The sequence below is a fragment of the Apteryx mantelli genome, chromosome 28, assembly GCF_036417845.1.
Source record: "Apteryx mantelli isolate bAptMan1 chromosome 28, bAptMan1.hap1, whole genome shotgun sequence".
NCBI lineage: Eukaryota > Metazoa > Chordata > Aves > Apterygiformes > Apterygidae > Apteryx > Apteryx mantelli.
The window spans coordinates 6,361,572-6,382,158 of NC_090005.1; the positions used below are offsets into that span (position 1 = coordinate 6,361,572).

At 44.4% G+C, this 20,587-nt stretch overlaps 2 protein-coding genes across 2 annotated transcripts in view; one reads left to right on the plus strand and one right to left on the minus strand.

Annotated features, from left to right (window-relative positions):
- NSF (N-ethylmaleimide sensitive factor, vesicle fusing ATPase) overlaps positions 1 to 11,132 on the plus strand; it is an 85,159-nt gene extending 74,027 nt beyond the window's left edge. The window contains exons 20-21 of the mRNA XM_067312037.1: positions 8,966 to 9,021; positions 9,588 to 11,132. Of these exons, the coding sequence (XP_067168138.1) occupies positions 8,966 to 9,021; positions 9,588 to 9,603 (72 nt within the window). The 3' untranslated portion in view covers positions 9,604 to 11,132. The remainder of the gene's footprint in view (positions 1 to 8,965; positions 9,022 to 9,587) is intronic.
- A 3,762-nt stretch (positions 11,133 to 14,894) lies between these two features.
- The window catches only part of WNT3 (Wnt family member 3), a 52,896-nt gene continuing 47,203 nt past the window's right edge, over positions 14,895 to 20,587 (minus strand). The window contains exons 3-4 of the mRNA XM_013957428.2: positions 16,991 to 17,256; positions 14,895 to 15,374 (exon numbers count right to left, since the gene is read on the minus strand). Of these exons, the coding sequence (XP_013812882.1) occupies positions 14,895 to 15,374; positions 16,991 to 17,256 (746 nt within the window). The remainder of the gene's footprint in view (positions 15,375 to 16,990; positions 17,257 to 20,587) is intronic.

A 20,587-nucleotide genomic window follows, 5' to 3' on the forward strand; every position in this document is an offset into this window, starting at 1 on the left:
TAAAGTCATTTATCTAGATTACTTTTTCCTCTTCTTCCTTGGCTTTTAATTCCATACCTACAGGCAAGTCAGTAAGTCATTGCTCACATGTATTAAATGTATTTAAGGGGCGCAGGCCTTCAGGGACTGCCTGGCTCAGTTGCAGTCCATTTCACTTAGCCTTGACAATGGATTCCTTCTTCTGACACAGGACATTTTCTTTTACTGCTTTGACCCTACGTATTAAGTATTTGTTCTTTTCAAAACTGAAGGTGAAGGCTATGTAAATCATGTGCAGTTGTGAATTTGGATTGTGGGTAGAAATACTTACCCCAGACTTGTTCACAGTATTGTCCCATGGCTGCACACCTATAATGCTGTAGTTAGGGGATCTTCAAGCATAGCACACAGGATGCTGCCCTGGACTGTCTAGACGCATAAGCTGATCTTGTGCATTTTTTTAGCCAGACAACTGTTTTGTAGATAAGTCCATGACTGGTCAAGCTGCGAGAAGACAGGCACTGCTGTGGCTTGGTTCATGCCATTTTCCACAAATTGGAGAAGCGCAAAATGAAGGGTTGTTACTGCTAATAGTATAATCACCTGTCTACACTACTATATATGGATGGCTGGTAGCAATGCAACTAATGTTATTACACTGAATTCATGGAATCACAGAATGGCTGGGGTTGGAAGGGACCTCTGGAGATCATCTAGTCCAACCCCAGCTACTCAAGCAGAGTCAGCTAGAGCAGACTGACTAGTGCTAGTGCTAGAGCACTGTGTCAGGTCAGGTTTTGAATATCTCCAAGGATGGAGACTCCACAAGCCCCCTGGGCAACCTGTTCCAATATTGAAGCACCCTCACAGTGAAGAAAGGTTTTCTAGTGTTCAAGTGGAATTTCCTGTGTTTCAATTTGTGCCCATTGCCTCTCATCCTGTGACTGGGCACCGCTGAGAAGAACCTCGCCCCGTCTTCTTTATTCTCTCCTATTGGATATTGATACACATTGATAAGATCTGCCCCCTGGAGCCTTCTCTTCTCCTGGCTAAACAGTCCCAGCTCTCTCCTTGATGATCACAACCCTTTCAGCCTAGCAGTTTAGCCAGTTTTCAATCCACTGCACTGCCCACTTATCTAGCCTGTACTTCATCAGCTTGCCTGTAAGGATGTTATAGGAGACAGTGTAAAAAGACTTACTGAAGTCAAGGTATACAACATCCACTGCTTTCCCCTCATCCACTAATTTGGTCATCTCATCACAGAAGACTATCAGGTGGGTTAAACACCATTTCCCCTTCATAAATCTGTGCTGACTGCTCCCAGTCATCTTCCTCTCCTTCACGTGCCTGGATATAGTATCCAAGATTAGTCGCTCTCTCACCTTCCCAGGGACTGAAATGAGGCTGACTTTCCAATTGGACCCAAATCAGGTGAATGGCATATGGAAGTTTAATGTGAAGAAGTTCTGTTGCAAGAGGTCCGAGCTGTGGCAAGAGGTCCGAGTTGTTTACATGTCTCCATCTACTGAACTGCTATAAATACAAAAAAGCAGTACAGGCTCATTTCATATTTGAATGCCTTGAAAGACCACAATAATATTTGATTTGGCTTGCTTTACCAGAAAGTAGAATTTCACCAAATGAGAGAGAGTCCAAGATCTGTTCCTTTTTTCAACTGAGCTAGAGCACAGCTTTCAGAAGGAAATTTGATCAGAAATCTCAAATCCCTTAAGAATTCCAAGTGATGGACATTGTTTCTTAAAATTGAGGTAATTAGATCTCATAGTAAGTTAATTCTTTGTCAAAAATGCACACCTAGTTTCTTTCTCTGCAGTCACTGAACCTAGCTGTGTCTGTTTTTTTTACTAGATTAGTGAAACCTGTGTAGGGAAGTCTTTTCTACATGTAGATGTTTTTAAGCTGATCAAATCGCTTTCCGTTTGTCTTAGAATAAGTCTTGCTGAACCAACCTCAATATCAAAATCCTTTCATGGGGTACCCTGAGCCACTGCATTGCTGTGGTATCTTGGGTTGCTTTGTTATGTTGTTTACCAACCTTGTAAACCCATACTTTTTGACAGCTTAATTTCCATTAAACCATGTTTATTGGTATTCCTGGCATTCTTTAATGTTGAACTGCTCACATTTAGTGTCAAGTACTTTGGTCATCCTGTTTACACTGTGAATTATGGAATGATGTTATGTTCCTGTTCAAAAGAAGTGTTTGAGGAATGGATATACTCATCTGCCATATGATTCTAGAAAAGTTTAGTTTTGAACTATGCTTGGTTGCAGTACATGGACCACCTTACAGTATTATTGGGTGCCATTCAAGCTTCACCCTGGTCTACACTGCACCCCTAACCTGGGATGCTGCTGTATTTCTGAGCCTTCTTGTTCCATAGCTAGCAGACTGGTTCCTTCTGCAGTTTCTTGCCTGCCTAGCTTGTTGATCTTGGATTTAATTGTCTGTTCTCTTCTTCTTGGAGGCTAATCCAGACAACTTTCCAGAAAGCCCCCTTTTTCATCTCCAATATTTTCTGATCCAATAACTTCTGTTTATCATAAATAAAGCTGTTAATCTAAGCTACTGTATGTAATGTATTTTAACATACGTGGGAACTTATTTTGAAAGATCATCATATAATATTTATTTTATTATCTCGTACCAAACACTATACTTGTACTTACTAAGAGAGTTAGGATTTAATGACAGGTTTGCAGAAGTACTGTACTGCCCAAGGATATGGTCTTGGTGGAAGATCTCCCCTCCTCTGAACTGAAGATTAATGAAGTCCCTCCAGTTTCCTTTTTTCCAAGGACTCCCAGGCAGCTAGGCACTTCCTGGGGATACTGCATTACCTAGAAAGACGTAGCCATTTTTAACCACCTGCCTGAGCTGTGTCACAGAGCCAGTCTCCACTCTGTTCTTTAAGAAAACCTTTCGTCCAGCTTGATAGGAACTGCATTTCTTCTGTCACAGGTCACTAGATCTGTTCAGCAGTCCTGAACCTGCTTCCCCTTTGCACTCTATTGACACCATCTTCTGCTCTGTTCAGAACTGATCAACTTTTGTTTCTGCATTTTGGATAAGCTATTTGATCGAGTATGCCTCTTTTTTGCCTTTCGGCTTCCTGCTTTAGTCTTTTACACAAGATCTTTTGTCTGCAGATAGATGCTATTACTCCCAAAGAGTCTGTAGAAACTGTATGAGGACAGGTTATGGACAAACTATTATAACTATAGCTGCTTTCATGTGTCCAAGTGAAAAGAGGCCAGGAGGCAGCATCTTTGATTTGGAAAATGGAATGCCAGCATTGACAACTTTGAGTTTCAGCTGGTAGCCTTAGCACACATTTTCTAGCAATGAAAAGAAGAGATTAGTTTGTATATCTCAATCTCAGGTCATGTTTTATTCCAACAGAACTGTCTAATCGGTCCTTTTGCTGCCATTTCCAGATTGTGATGAGTTTTGAGTGTTCATTTCACTTTTCCATGGTTTGCTGAAGTTTCCTAAGGTTCTGGTAGCTGGACTCTCTTCTTTGCTGGTGGATCATACTCTTGATTCCTGTGCCAGTCACTGAGATAAGTAATCTCAGAATGAGCCAGGCCCTCTGACTGTTCTGCATGAGACGCTCCTTCTACCAACCTTGGAGTTCTTGTAAATGGCCAGAAGCCATGCCTTGCTTCCTTCTCAGTGTTCAGGATTTCTTGGGTCAATCTGAGTTGTGAAAGGTTCTCTCTTAAATTAGTAACTTGGCTGTTTTTGTGGCCTCCGTAAAAAGAGTCTTGACTCTGCACTCACAGTTTTGTGAATACACTGTTGGCATTGGGATATCTGGCAGCATGAACGCTTGCTATGCTCATACAGATTTTGTCTTTGACCTTGAGGCTGTGGTTCTGTACAGAGTGCTGCTATTCATGTAGTGAGTTGCTGTTCCTCCCACCATCAAAGGTTCCTTTCTCTAGTTTGCCTCGTTTGCAGAATACTTCATGTCTTAGAATCACACAGTCATTCTAGATGAAAGGGACCTCAAGATGTCATCTAGTCTAGCCTCCTGCTCAAAGCAGGGTCAGTGTTGAATTCAGACCATCTTCAGAAATTGTATGCATAGGTGATAACAGACATCTCTACTACCTCAACATTTGAGAGGAACCAGGCCTTTCCAGCTCCGATAGGAAGGAATGAAGCTTGGTTGTGGAGTGTTGCCAGCAAGGTGCACTTCTTGGCAGTTCATTTGCCCACCTCTTCTAGCTTTCTCACAGATAATCTGCCTGTGAGTCTGGATCACAGGTGAGAAGTCAAATCTGAGGACTTGATAGGCTGCCTCTTGAGTTACTCCTCTCAAGAAGTCCTTTCAGAGTGGACTTGTTTGCTGCCATTATCAAAAAAATGCTATAGGTCTTATTTCAGAAGGTCAGGGATCCCTTTCAGAGGTACTTCTCTCCTCGTGGTCAAAGGTGAGCTGTATTATGTCTTTTTTCTCAAATCCCTTTCTTTTGTGGACTTTCTTCAATGTGCAGAGAGATGGAACACTGGTAATTCTTTTTGCTTCTACTTGGCCTTGGCAACTTTGGTTACCAGGCTTGGTTTGGTTGTCTGTATAATTTGAGCTTTTGGTCACTTCTGAACCTTGTGTCTGGGAGTCGCATTGAGAACTTCATCCAGCTCCTGACTCTGTCTCACAGTGCGGGTGGTATCTGGTTCTCTGGGGTAGACTGTGACCTGATCTTTGGGTGAGTCTCGCTGAGAGCAGGAAGGTGCTGAATACATATACTCTGCTAACTGAACCTGATTTTCAGCATAATGTTCTTTCCATCTTCAGTATCATTTGACCTCATTTTCTCTGAGACCTCTTAAAATAGAAGGATGTAAGGCTTTGCCTTAGTTCTGTAGAAATCTATCTGATATCTTATCTTGCATCAGTCAGCCATTTGATCAGATCTCTGTGTTCCTACACTGTCCATAGATTTCTGAAATGATTGATTTGGACATACACGTGAACCATGTTTCACATGAACCAGTTTCTTAGCATGGGACTCAAATTTGGTGTTAAAGTGTTCCTTGGCGGGTCTCTGAGCTCCTGCACTCTGAACCCCTCTGACATCTATGAAGTGGGCATATGTCATGGTTATTTTGTCATCAGAAGTGAGGGAGATTTGGGCCATTGTGGCCAGCCATCTGCATATGTTCTTACTCAACAGATAGCTGGACTTCAGACTTTTCCCTGAATGTTTTGGGTAAGGTAGGAGAGGTCTGTCTTTAGATGTTTGAGCAATTCTCCTGAAGCTTTATACTTTCAGGGTTGAATATGGCTTTCATATACTCTTCTTTAGGTGAGGTCTTTCCTCTTACCTTTATGGACCCAGGCTTTTCTGGACGGTAGTTAGGTCTCTTGGTGGAAACATAGGGTCTTGCTATTTGTGTGCAGCATCTTTCCAAGTGATTTCTGGTGGCATGCAGGTCTGTTGTGCAACAGGAAAGATAGAACATCTGGTAGTGGCCAAAGTATCATCTGCCATCAACAGCAGTGCTGTGCATCCTTGACACAGAAACAAAGATTCAGTGAGGTTGGAAGGGACCTCTGGAGATCACCTAGTTCAACCCCCCTGCTCAAAGCAGAGTCAACTAGAGTAGGTTGCTCAGGACGGTGGCCAGTGGGGTTTTGAATATCTACAAGGATGGTGATTCCACAACCTCTTTGGGCAACCCGACCTGTACCAGTGTTCCACCACCCTCACCGTAAAGTTTTTTTGTTGTTGTTGTTGAAATGAAATTTCCTGTATCTCAATTTGTGCCCATTACCTCTTGTCCTTTCATTGGATACCACCAAGAAGAGTCTCCCTCTGCCCTTTTTACTCCCTCCCATCAGGTATCTATACACATTGATAAAATCCCCTTGGAGTCTTCTCTTCTCCTGGCTAAACAGTCCCAACTCTCTCAGCCTCTCCTCATATGAGAGGTCTTCCAGTCCCTTAAACATCTTTGTGGCCTTTCACTGGACTTGCTCCAGCAGGTGCCTGTCTTTCTTGCACTGGGGAGCCCAGTATTGGGCACAGTACTCCAGATGTGTGTCTCACCAGTGCTGAATAGATGGGAAGGATTACCTCCTTCAACCTGCTGGCAATGCTCTTCCTAAAGCAGCCCTGGATGCTGTTGGCCACCTTTGCCACAAGAGTGCATTGGTGGCCCTTGTTCAACTCTGTGTCCCCCAGGACCTCCAGGTCCTTCTCTGCAAAGCTGTTTTTCAGCTGATTGGTCCACAGCATGTAGTGGTGCCTGGGGTTATTCCTCCCTGGGTGCAGGACTTGGCATTTCCCTTTGTTGAGCTTCATGAGGTTGCTGTCTGCTCTTTTCTGCAGCCTGCCAAGGGGCCTCTGAAGAGCAGCCAACCCTTTGGTGTATCAGCTACTCCTCCCAATTTCATATCATCTGCAGACTTGCTGAGGGTGCATTTAGTCCCATCATCCAGGTGCTTAATGAAGAGGTCAAACAGTATTGGCCCCAGGATCGACCCTTAGGGTACACCACTAGTGACTGGCCTCCAGCTGGACTTTGTGCTGCTGATCACAACCCTTTCAGCCTAGCAGTTTAGCCAGTTTTCAATCCACTGCAGTGCCCACTTATCTAGCCTGCACTACATCACTAAATGACACTTTGTTTATGTGGCCACTTGGAGTTGTGTTCGCACCTTGACCAAGTACTAGCTGTTCCCATCACATCCACAAAGTCAGAAGAGAAGTGGTACAGTTGTCATTTATCATAGAATAAATGAAGTTGGAAGAGACCTTGGGATGTCGTTAGTCCAATCTTCTGCTCAAATCGGGGTCAGCCCTGTGGTCAGACCAGAGTCATTGGACAAAGAGGATCTGAGACCCTTTGTCAGGTGAGGGTCATAGTCTAACTGCTTAGTCATTCGGTGTTGGATTGCCGCTGTGGATTCCCCCAAAGAAGGGTAACTTACCAGTAACCAGTGTTAAGGGTGTGTGGCCCATGTGCTCATATTCATATCCCAGTTGACTTCAGCCTTTCTGATAGAAGTGAGAGAAGTGAAATAGTGACAGATGTGCTTTCCCCTTATAAGCCATGTACTGAACAGCAGAAACTAGGGAGAAGAGATGGACTAGAGGGATACTGCAAACAGGAAACTTTCTGGTCTCCTGTGACATGGCGCAATGATCCCTCTCTTAGTACCTGTGTATTACGCATTTCAAACACTGCTTTAGGTGGTAAAGTAGCCTTTCTGTTCTGCTGGGATCCTGAACATTATGAATATTACTTTGCACATTTAAAACCCAACTTAGTAGCTCAGTGATCCTTGGTAAGTTCTTTTAAATCATCTTGTTTCAACAAGTTATTTTTTCTGAACTAAAAACAGTTCAGTAGTTGGTATTGAGCTATCGGCCTTGCTGACCTATTTCACAGTGATAGGAAATTACAATTTTGGGGTATTTCTTAGCACATAGCAGAAATGCTCACTGACTATTTCTTCCCTGCCTACATCATTAGTAACACTACTGTTTTTAGGGTTTATTTTCTTCCAAGTTACTTTTAAAGACCTTTGTGCTGTCCTTGATTGCAGTGGTCATGGCTTTAAATATATAAATTCTTTACACCTGGAGTTGGAAGATTTCCTTTAGGAATATCAAGCATATGATAGAGGAGTTCACAAGCCCCTGTTCTGCCTCTTTGGAGGGAGGCCAGGGCACGTGGTGAAATGGTTTTTGTTTTGCCCAGGATAAGTTCCAGTTCTCCCTTTTAGTAGAGCACTTGCCTATTTATTCCCAAATAGGTGATAGAGCTTGGAAGCTTGTAACCTGTCAAGTTTGTAGTACCATTTACTGAACATTTTTGGAAATAGCCTACTGTATTTTGGGCAGTGTATTAAAGATACCAGGCCTTGCTGAAGATTACAGAATAAACAGAAGACAGAGCTTTCTGGTCAAACAAACTCTTGCAATACAATGCAAAGATCTTCTCAGAACCAGCAGTTCCCAGTTACCAAATGTTTATAACTCAAACTCATAGTATCCTGACCTTTGTGAAGGAGGGATTTCGGAGTAGAGTCTTCATTCCTATTTCATGTTTAAAAACAAAACAAAAAACCCACCGTTCCTCAGGTCTTGTCCATGTTTTTTCAGCTCTTTGTACCTTGGTGTAGTGATGGCAGTTTGCCTCGAGTCTTTCATAGTACAAATGCTCAACAAGCCCATGCACAAACACGAAGGACTGATGCATTTAAATCTTGTGGCTTCTGGTGGCAGCCTGGGTGTGTTTCCTTAGGAGCCCTTGTTCTCACTTCTCTGTTGTCTGTATCTTACAGTTGAGGGGAAGGCAGGACTGATCGTTAGGAGGGATGTTCCTGGTTGACAGAGCTACAGCCAAAGTTGGTACTGAAGTTCTGGAATCCTTGTACAGTGGTTCGACTCTCCCTAACATGCTAACCCACCATGTACACCTCCTCTCCTCTGGCACTTTGCTGCTGGCATCTAGAGCATGCAAGGGGGAAGGAACAGAGAGGAAAAATGGGGGGATCTTGAGTCCCTTCTGCTCCTGACTATACAATTTAGGCTGTCCCAGCTCTGGAAAGGGGCAGGGAGAAGCAGGCACAGAGTGGGACTAGTTTGTGCAGATCCAAGCTAGAAGGGGCACTGTGGGATGAAGCTAATGTGAGGTTTGCCATTAAAACAGAAATATCTGATAGAAATGATTGTGTGTATTTCCAAGTTGGCTTGTCTTGTGGCTATGTGACACACCATGCTTGTGCTACTAAGCTTTGTGTCTTGGTGCGGTGCTGTGTCTGCACTAGTTAGCTGCCTACCTTCTGGACAAGCAGGCCTATCTCTGGCTAGGCTGAAACATGGGCAAAGCAAACACGCACATTTTTCCAGCTAGCTTTGTGGCTGTGGCTTCGTTTTACTATTGTGCTATTTGGGAGATTGCATCACGTGTTAATGGAGATCTGTTTTGTCTGGTATGTAGATGGATCCCGAGTATCGGGTGAAAAAATTCCTGGCTCTTCTGAGAGAAGAAGGAACGTAAGTACTTTTATTTTAAAGGGTTGTTCAAAATTCTCTTCTGGACTCAGAAACAAGGCAGCTACTTCCCTTTGAGGGGAAACTGCCCTCCTATATATGAAGAACTGTATCAGATCAGTTCTCCTTATAGCTATACTCCAGTTTTTACAGGCGAGGGGTCCTGAAGACTTTTTGAGAACTGGCATTCCTGACTTCTCTGCTTTCTTCATTTACCTGTGCCTTTTAAAATTTAAATGAGATATTGGACCACAGTTCTACTTTGTTTAACTAAAGTAAATCAGAAGAGGTTCTACTAGAGTTGACTAGCTGTTTATCTAAAATCTGGAACTTCAGTTTCTTGTATTTCTCCTGTCTGAGTAAAGGCTGTCCCACTCTTTCCCCTGTAGATATCACAGGAAATAGTTAGGCCCAGTCTTGACTGTGATATCTCCTAGAAAATGGCTTTCTAATACATGTAGGGCAGTACCTGTCCTGGGGAAGTCTGCAGCACTGTCCTGGCTACATGTAAATGCTTGATGCTTTTATACACGTTTGTGCTGTCTTGATGGATTTGGCTTCTTTTGCAGGAGTTCCCTAGACTGAAGATGGACCAAGCGCAAGATCGACAGCTGGAAAAGTGACCAATCTGGAGAATATACACTGGGATCTTTACTCTTCTGTGTTCAACACACTGGACAAAGTGAAATGCTTCCCTGTTTCCAAGAACCCAATGTGGAATTTGCATGTTTAGTGCAATACAGTATCTTTATCCTTTGTCTTTAATATTCTGATGTCATGTGGAAGTGTCTTCTAGAACACTGTGCTTCTGTCTCTGTGCAGGCAAGGCTATGTTCTCATTTGATTTTAGCATGGGGGAAATGTAAGTTTTGAAGCTAATGCTCACTTGTGTCCAGCATCCAGTTGCTATGATAGGAAAGAAAACCTGACTTCTAATAAAACCTGATAGTCCTTGGTGAAGTCGTATTTAAAGTACTATTCTGTATTATTCGGATCTGATGAACACCTTCTTGTTCAGTTATGTTGTCATGTGCCTCACTGAACATAATTATTGAGCCAGGCAGATAACCTAAAGACAGTGACCACAATAATCTAGAATTTTCTAGATGCTAATACCCTTTTTTTTTTTTTTTAATGCCCAGGTATTTTGTGGCCTGATGGGGGAGAGACTGGCTAATGGCGTTAGTGATAGGAAGAAGGCAGAGAAATATGTTGATCAGAGTAGAGGAAACTTTCAAATCCAGTATTTAAGGCTTCAGAACTTGTTGTTAATTCAAAAACAGGTGTGAGAGATGCTGGTTCCAACCTGAAAGCTCTTCACGAGTGCAATGTAGAAGGTAGTTTTGGCATTAGCCAGGTTGATTATATTGCATTTTTCTGCCATGTTACCAAAGGTTGAAATTCCTCCTTTGAGAGAGAGAGGAAGCTACGCTCTCAGGCATCCGTGAGATGTACATTGCCATGGTTTTGCACTGAAGTAAAGGAATGTATCAAACTTTGCTACATGGTCGCTGCCCAATAGTCATCTCACATCAATGAGATGCTGTTGCTGATGACTGCATGAGAAAACTCCCCTCTGTTTCAATGGCTCCACCTGTTTAATAAGGTTCATAGAACATACCTCAATTTGGTGGGGCAAAAAATCAAAGCCATTTATGAGATTTTAGTCAGTGTAGCTTCCTAAACTTGACTAGACACGCTGTAAGGACTAGCAGCTTTGTACCGAAAGAGATGTTCCCAGGGAAGGAGGGTGCTTTACATTCTTTAGGCCTGAAGGTGAAGGTTCTCTAGTCCTTATTTTGCATACTTACAGCAATCAGAGTATTTTAACCACTCCACTCTGGTTTCTTTTCCTTTGGCAGTGCTGTTGTATTGTGATAACATTGCGAGTCCCAGTGGTTATTACTCTCTTTCATTTTGTGTATGATCTTGTGACTTTATTTGTTCTTTTCTTTCCTCTGCTAGTCCTAGTGACAACAGCACACGTTAACTTATTTTTCAGAGTAAATGATGTAAACCTTATTGTGTCTTTGTCCAGAGCTATATTGATGAATAAATATCTGGCTTAATTGCACATCAATGGATTCAATAAAAAGCACAACTACTTGTGATGATCTGGGAGACAGCTGTGTCTTTGGGGGTAGTTGAGCAGACGTGTATGTATTGAGTGCTGCTGTGTGGCATGAAGATAGCCAAGTGCTTCCCAGGCTGCTGAAAGCCAGAAGGATGCTAAGCTGTTTGGACCTGAGCATGGATAGCTTGAATACAGGTAGTCCTAAAGGAGTTGGCTGAGAAGAGCTCTGGTCCCCTCCATTCCATAGTTTCTTGGACCCTGCAATGCTGGGGAAATCCTGGAGATGCGGGGGTGTGTGTGTAACGTATCACTCTTTGGGAAGGCCAAGTTGGAAGACCAGAACAAACTGACTAGTGTGACATCCCACCCATTCCACCCTATTCTGTGACTTTCCATCCATTGGGTTTACTGCAGGTGGGAGATGGCAGAAGAGAATGACCCCTCTCAGCTCCTTTCCATCACATTTCCTCTAAGACACCATGCCTTGGCAAGAGCGGTTTTATATTGCTTTAAACGATAATGGACAAATTTCTCCTCCCCTTCTTTCCTTTATCCTGTTGCTGCTTTTTCCTGAACATTACAGAAATGTAACTCTCTTGTAAATTGAATTGTTGGCCAAAGTCAAGTAAGTTTGAAAATGTTGTTGGGTTTTGGGGCGGGTGGAGAAGGCAATGGGATGTTGGACAGACATGCAGATAGCTTCCAAAGGACAATATGCTCATAAGCTTATGCTAGGCACAAAAAGCCCCATGAGGGCAGAGCTGTCAGTCATCTGGATTGCTAGCCAAACAATATTTGTGTTCGCATAACTTTGAAGGTGTCACTGCTGCCCTCCAGGAGGAGATGACACTCTGGCAGAAGTGTGCTATGTCCAGCATGGTGCAGTGAAACAGAGCTAGGAAGTAGTAAGGCATAAGCAATGTGATGTTTCAAGCAGTGCTGTACAAAAAGGCAAATACAATTGTTCTGTGTATAAATTGGGGTACAGGGAATACAGAATGATTTTTTTACCCTGCATCTGGCTCCGTTTTAGGCCAGTGCTGTGAGAAATTGTGTGTGCTTAAAACCATCATTAATGTATGGGAGAGGCTGCAGGAACAACCCAGAGAATTATTCATGGATAAGAGATGTCTTTAAGTGAGAAAATTTGGGTCTCAGTCTGTCCAAACAATCAAAAGGTGATTCTGTGATAGCACGTAAGTACTTTTGTAGGGGGAGAACTTAGTAATTTAGCAATGTGTGTACACTGCAATATTGCACTCCATAAAATCAAAATCTTAGCTTTTTGCTGTAAAATCTCATATATTGACTTCATGTTACCATCCTTGTCTTGCGTTCACATGACTTTCTCTCTGCCTAAGTAACTGGATGAAGCACCACTGCTCCCGTAGATGTCCTTCAGCACTGAACTCAAATGACCTTAAAAAGGCAAACCACACAAGCTGGCAAGTGCATATTTTTGGGTTTTTTACCTTCTCTTTAATGACTTACCACAAAAAAATGCAAGTTGAAATAGATTTTTCTCCAAATATATATATTTATATAATATATAATCTTAGTTAACTCAAGTATATACATTGTATAATAAATAATGCTTATAAAAAGAGAAATTTTCTGAATATAAAATAAAAAACCATCAACCTCTACAACTTTATACAAAACTTTGGATACAGCAGATTGATGGAAAAAGATCTTCCATTCAGTGCTAGAATACCTGGCTACAGTAAAATAATTACAAGGCAATAAATGTTCTATTTAATATTAAATACCTTTTCTTGATTAAAAAACAAAAAATGAAAGGGATTTTTTTTAAAGTCAGGTACTTGGAGTCTTTCCAGACACAGGATTTAATATATACTTTTAAATAGAATGCATATCAGAAGATGGCCTATTTCTGAGACACAGAGTTTTCTTTAGCTGTCCTGTGATCTTTAATTTTAGAAAGCTAATGTTTAAGTGGCTGCTCGAATCTGGTAGCTCTTCATCATACTCTGCAGAGGAGGAACTGAGAATTTTGTTCTGATTCTTGCCACTTGCAGGTTTGAGCGACTGGGCCAGGTACTGTGCTCCGTGTGCAGGGGCTTTTACCCATATTATTGCTCTTTGCAGTATAAGGTCCAACTCTTTCCCATGGACAAATGAGTGGAGTAGAGGACACAGCTTTAATGTTTTAGACACCTTCTGCAACTTCTACGTCAAATCACTGGCACATGAGAAGTGGCATCTGACCCTGCTAATGACACCTGATTGATCTTGGACACCATCATCTGTGGAGAAGCCCACCAGGACATAGTTTTTTTTTTTTTTTTTTAATTTCAAGGGTTAATACACCATGAAAATGTGAGCCCAGCAGGAGTGGGCGGATGTGGCCAAGGAACACCAGGGAGCAGGAGGAGGGACAAACACTGATTCTTCTGCAGTGAGATGTGTTCTGGGACATGTGTGGCCACACCTAGGGCCCAAAGTCGTTGTCGTTACAGAGCTTCTAGGCTTGAGCTGAAGCCCTCATAAATGAATTGCTAATAGCTCAAGAAATAATCCTATGGGAAGGAAAGGGTCTGCCTGGAATTGTGATACTGCTTAGCACAGCCTGCTAAAGGTCTACCCTTCCCATCTGCCCTAGCCTCTCTTGCTGGACAAGGCGGTTTGAACAATTCTGATGGGAGAAATGCCGATGAGAAGGTTTGGACAGAAGTCTCTTTGCAATAGCTACTGTCTTCTGGTCTGTTATTCATACTGAAAGTTGGCATAGCAGCTAACCTGGCATGTGTCCTGTTACCAGAGAGATGCTGTGAGCTCATGTTGTGATGAAAGGTCATATTAAGGGATACTTCATAAATAGGTGCATCAACATTGTGGATCTGCCCAGTTCTGATCTTGGACTGCCTGGAAAGATGGCAACAAAACCTTAAAAATCTCCCTTCAGCAGTTGCACAGCAAGGAGCTGGATGGGGTAGTGACACAACTCACATAGGAGATCACAGCCTCACCACGTCTGCTCTGCTCTTAGCTGAGGCTTGTGCCAAATGTCAGAGGATCAGCTCTGGCCTCTGGTTTCCTGCCATTCTCCCCAGTGGGATTATAGGAGGTCATCTCAGGGGGTGAGGAGCAGAGATGGCAAAGGGGAGGTGAAAGGAGAGACTGGCTGCAAGGCTCCCTTTGCAAGCTCACTTAAACATAATTGTTAATCCAAAATCATCTCCTTGGAGTTGGAAGGAAAGAGTCTGGCTGGTGTGGGGAGGTGGCTCCTTTCCTTCTCACACTGCATCTACTGAAACTGGGACAGTCTGTGCAAGCAGGCAGGGGAAGCCTGTATTTGTTCAGCTTTCAATGTGTTAAATTCATTCCCACTTGAAACCCTGTATTAGCATCTACGTGGGCCAGGCCTCCAGAGGAGGGCAGAGCTGGAAGCTCTGGGCATGTCTTGTTAGTGGCATGCTGACTGATCGCTGTGGCTGTGCCTCACTTGGACCTGCGATGTCCCCCCTCCCTGGGCAGTCCATCATGCCAAACAGCATGACAAACGTCAGCGGATAAGTGATCTAACATGTCTGCGGTGTCAGGTCTAGCCTCAAACCGCCTCAAACTGCTTGGTCGAGACTTGGTGATACTGTGAGTCTTCTCTGCAGTGCTGGTGCTGGCTATATGAGGGTGTTTGCCCTGGTCAAAGTGGCCAAGGGCTTTGGGTTTTTTTATGCCATCCTCTGAAGTGTGAGGCCACTGTGTGGAAGCTGATCACAGGGCAATGAACCCCTGGCCCGGCTCCGGAGCAACCTTGCCTCAGCTGGAGACCAACCTATGGTTACTTGCAGGTGTGGACATCGTAGACACGTATGCACTCCTGGCAGCTCACATAGCAGCACCAGTGGAAGATGCAGTGACACTTCTCCTTCCGTTTCTCAGTCCTGGTGTTGTGGCCACGACCGCAGCACAGCAGGTCGCAGCCATCGATCCCGTGGGAGGTGACGTTGCATGTTCTGTCCCTCGTCCCAAAGGAGCCCGTCTCTGGATTGGGCTCACAGAAGTTGGGGGAGTTCTCATAGTAGACCAGATCCCGCTCTGTTGGTGGCTTGAAAAGAGCGTACTTGGCTCTAAGAGTTTCTACCCATCCCCGAGATTCTCGGTGCTTTTCAACAACCATCTCGGAGGCGCTGTCATATTTATCCTTCAGGTAGTCACCGATTGCCCGGAAGTCAGGCTGGGCCCACCAGCAGGTCTTGACCTCACAGCTTCCCGAAAGACCGTGACACTTGCACTTGAGGTGCATGTGATCTAGAATGGTCTGTCCGGAGGAGAAAAAGCAGGCACTCAGCAACAGATTACAACCCTTCTTATTTGCTTGCAAATCCACCCTTTGCTACCTGGATATAGATGTCTGACCTGAGCTTGGTCTGGAGCGTGTAGGCTAGCTGAAAACTCACTGGAGCTATGGCATGTAGCAGAAACAACTCTAGCCAGATATGTTGCACTAGAGAAACATCAGGACGTGACTGAGACTTGGGCGTATGCTCTAATCAAACTTTTGCAACAGGATCTCTCTGTGCCCTTTAGCGTATCACTTAGGCCAAAATTCTCCTACTGCTGCCCTCCCGCCCTCCCTCCCTCCCTCCAGAATGCTTTGCCTGAATTGAGACAGCTCTGCGGTTGCTTTCCAAACACATCAAGCACTTACAGGTGTCAGCTAGACGGCAGGTGTCCCACACCTCTGAAAGCTAGACCTGAATCCCACTGCTGCAAGTGCAGTAAATAACGTTGAGCGCTGTCATTGCAGAGCATGTGAGATACTTTTCCCAAGACCCTTTTATCACAACTGTCACGGTCCTCCCTGTCCTGTTGGTGGGAAATGACAGCCCAGAGTAACTGAGGGTTAGGGGATGTCTCTGGCACAACTGGATCTAGGTTGACTCCCCAGGTCATAGCTTTACAAACAACTTTTCTTTTTATATCCTGAGTCTGTCAATTTGCACTAGAAAGGAAATGAAATTGTAAATCTAAGGACATTACACTGTCTTCCCCAGAAATCTCATCCATGTGGAGCAAAATCATCACTGATTATTGTTAAATTATTAGCCATATTTTTACAGGAAATCATCAGTCATTGTTACCACACATTACAGATTCAAGCTTCTGCCCTTCCACTTCTGTCTATCGTGGCTATGGAAAAGTGATACCTACTTGGGTGTTTAGTGTTTAAGTGCTATTTGAAAGATCTCACTGTAACATGCTTAAAGTGTATTTAGTTTGCAAGTGGCCTAGAGCAGGTAGTTGCATAATTGCCTGCCTACAATAAGAGTCACTAGATAGGACAAGATAATAACATGCAACCGGAGTTCAAGGGCAATAACGCAATGAGTAACACAATGGGTTCGAGTGTGTTGTGTCCTGGACCTGGAGCATGCTCTGGTATTTGGCATCTTGTGTACGATGCCGGCTACTCAGTGGAGCACCTGAGGGCTGCCTGGGCAGTGGGGAGCTGCATGGTCCTGCCCATGCTCTGTCCTATGTCTCTGTGTGATGCCACTTAAACAAATAGGGAGAGTTTAGGAAGGAATTGTCTGGGAGGAAAGCCTGGATCACCATTGACCTGGGGCCTTGGAAGTTAGTGTTGGGTGTCTGTGAGCTGAGAAAACCTGTGCTGCCTTGAAAGACTTTTGCCCTGGAAGCAAACTATGCTTTAGCTGTCTTTCTGCTTGTCTTAACCTGCACCTGTCTTTTTGGAGAGATATGGAGCAGAAACTTGCTGGTAGCCTGGGAATAATCCCAGAAAGCTCCTGCCTGGGCTTTATCATGGTCCTATTACACCAGCGCAAGGCTGTTGCTGTAGTAGGAGCCAGACTGGGCCACCCACCCATGCATGGTGACCAGCACTGGAGCAGAGGTGTTAGGCTGATCACTCACCGTCCTGCCGGCCTCGTTATTGTGCCTGTTCATGGCTGAGCGGGCGTCCGGCCGGTTCTCTCGAGCATCTGCAAATTCCCGGGACACCAGCACTCCGAAGTCAGCATCCTCGCTGCATCCCCCCCATTTCCAGCCATCTCCTGGAGGCCCTTTGTGGTGGGAGTCACAGCCACAGATTGTGGAGGTGCCCTCGGCGCAGGAGCGGGTTACAGCAAAGGCCACACCTGCTGACGCAATGGCATGGACAAAGGCAGACTCTCGCGTGGCTGGGAATAAAAAGAGTCCAGGGGATTATTTGCTAGGGTAACACTTTTTGTTTTCCTTACCAACCTCCTTCAGCGTCATCTAAATTTCATTAAAAAAAAGTTATTATTTGTTCACTTTTCAATTAACACTTTCTGAATCAGGTGGTGCTGACTGGCATTGCCCTTCGAAACATACAGGCAGGAACAGTGAGTAGGAGAGAAGCATGACTCCAACTCTGCATATCACAAGTGCAGTATTTGGCCCAAATACAACAGGTACAGTATTTGATCTGGCGCTGGTGCTCATGCTTAAACAAAAAGACAGTGTAAGCTTGAGGGGAGCTCAGAAAAGAGTTACTGGAATAATTCCTGGTCTGGAAACCCAGAGAGGGCAAAGGGACTCAATGCCTGGAAATTAGTCCAAGGGGAGATGAAATAACTTCTCTATGTGCTGAAATGGGGAAACAGTTTCAGATTATACAGAACAGACAATGGCAGAGCAAAGCCTAAGAGCTAGAAATTAAGCAAATCTAGACTAGACTAAATGTGACTTTAGAGTAGTGACCACTACTGACCACAAAAAAAGCCTTCCCATAACACTCCAGCCATTGACTCCATACATGATCACACCAAGGTGGTCCCAGGGATGCAGCACACGTGGCAGGTGAGACTGTGTGGCAGGGGCCCTCCTGACACAGTGCAGCTGGGAGACAATCTGTCCCTATGAAATAATGTTTCAGAGTTAAGCTTTGACTATCTCACCCCAAAAATGAGTTCCTGAAACAAAGTGAGACAGAAGAAAATATCCCTTCCGACCCTTTGGCAGGCAGGAAGAGACTTTCAGAGGTGTCTGGGCTGCTGTGACAATGACAGCAAAGGCTGTTTGCTTGCTGGTGGAGGGCGGATGCCTGTGTGCACCGGGATGAGACTGGCTGAGAGCTCAGGATGGGATGCTGGCTGAATCACTTTTGCTTCAGCTTCATGTGTTGGAGTATCTCTCCAGGTTGAAATGCCCCTCCAGACTGATAGCAGAGCTGTCAGGCTGTTCACCTTCATCTCTTGCTCTTTCATCCCTGCATCTAATTAACCCACCTGGCTCTGCAGTGGGCTAAAACCACTCTAGGATGTGAAGATGACCTTGCAGTTGCTCATTAATTATGGAACAATCCTGGAGGAAATCAAAGCAGATGAAACTCAAGTTTCTCCTGTGACTCTGTAACTATTGGCATGCTCCAGGTGCACAATTGCAATGGATGAATTTTGGCAGGTCCAGGGGAGCAAACCTGAACAAAAAGCTGGATGCTTTGAATGCTGAAGAAAGGGTTAAATAAATTATCCAGGATGCCTAGGTGGATTGGGAGCTGGGAATGTGGGCAAGTGGGAATCCTCTGTACTAACAGAGAGGAAATGTTTCAGCAGAACAGATACCTGAGCAGGAGGTGGGAACAAAACAAGGAAGAACTCCACGCTAAGGATGGATTTGCTGAACTGGAGCACCTCTGTCCATCACCTCTTCCACCTGGGACCTTCCCTGGTCAGTGTGCGAGACCCTGACACAACAATGACCTGGCTTTTGGACAGCAGCAGCCAAAAGACACATGAGTACGAGGAAGCCATCAAATGAAGATGTTTGCATTGACAGCCCTCTGGCTCTGAACAGGACGGCAAGGCCGAGCAGGATGGGTGGGAAACCAGACTAGAACTGCCTGCTCTGTGCCTGGAGCCTCTGAACCCACTTCATCTGCCTCGGGGGCAATGAGGAGCTGCTGCTTTTCACCGTGTGCTAAAACCCCTTCAACAGCCCTGCACACTGCAGTAGCCTCTGCCTGAGACCCTTCCTTGCTCAGTGATGGCTGCTGTAAGCACAAGGAACCTCCTACTCAGGGTGGGTTGTTCTGGGTAGAAATGACCAAAGATCAACATTGAGGTGCACCCCTGGGCCTCAAGAGTAGGAGACATCAGAGATGGCAGCATGGGTAGCAGCTCTAAATAGCATACCCAAAACAGCGGCTGGGATGAAGCCATCTGGACAGACTTTCTTGGCCTGCTGCTACTGGACAAAACTTATGAGTTGTTAGAAGCACTAGCGAACAATACTGTAAGGGAATACAGCTCTGTCGAGGTTCTCTTTGGCAGTTCCTGATCCAAACTGCAGATCCCATAAGTGAGGGAGCATTTTTTGGAAACAAGAAATGGAGAATCTTTCAGCAATTGGATGTTACTTGATCACTCAGGACTTGAAGAAGGAGAAGTAAACGCAAGATTTACTTCCTTATGTCCCTTGTGCAACACGCAGGGAGGCAAAGGTGAATAGGTAGTCTAAAGAAAAAATGCAGAGAACTTGAAGAGGCCACCAAAAACCGCTGTAGACCTAAACCTAGCATTAGAGTGTGCCTAGGCGGATGGCCTGGTCCTCTTAATATGGTGGGATTTTCCTACTTTAATATCATGTCTTTGGAAGTCTTGCACTCAAATTATCTGTAGATGGATAATATGCTGTCAAACTGAAAAGACATTTCCTGTATTATCTATCTTGGTATGCTAATTCTTCAACGGGCCATTGTAGAAGTTGGGAGATGGGCTAGAGAAGCCACAACTCTGAACTGAGCTAGTCTTTGCCCTGGTGCTCTGACCAGTGGCTCTTCCACCTCTTCAAAAGTGGGAAAATGTCTAACTCCTTCAAATTTTCAACCCAAATTAAAGCCCAGCCAATGTGTATCCTTTGTTCCTGTAATCACTTTGATTGCTAGCTTCAAGTAGCCTTTTATGACCTGTGTTTTTACTTCAGGGTATTAACAGAGAAAAAGGCCTTCATTTTACTATGTTCAATGAGCAATATTCATTAAGTCTTTCCATAAAATGTTTTCTGTTTCTCTCATTAGCCTGGCTGCCCATGTCTGCGTCTGTTCCTGAGTTTGACTCCTCTCTCCGGAAGGGTGAGAAGTAAATGGACCGTTCCTGCTGAGGACTTACTGGGGCTGATGGAAAGCAAGTCCTACACCGGCTCAGAATGGGTCAGGGATTTCTCCTCCTTTAGGACACAGACCTTCAGGGTCTCAATGTGTTTTCCTGCTCAGCAAAGTGACGTGAAGTTGCTTTGGTCCCTGGACTTGGAGCGTGGGTTCTCAGAGTAATGACCTGGCTGTTCAGCTACAGAGTTCTGCTCAGGATGTTTTTAAAGCTTTCTTGGGATTTTTTTAAAGCAGACAGTATTGTCCTAGTTCTGCTCACTTTGAAATCAACGCGAGTTTGACCATTGACTTCAGTATGGCTATACTAAATACAAGCTTTCCGAAGTACGGCCAAAGTAATATCTTAGTCTCAATTTTCTATTTGGGAACATCTTTCAGTC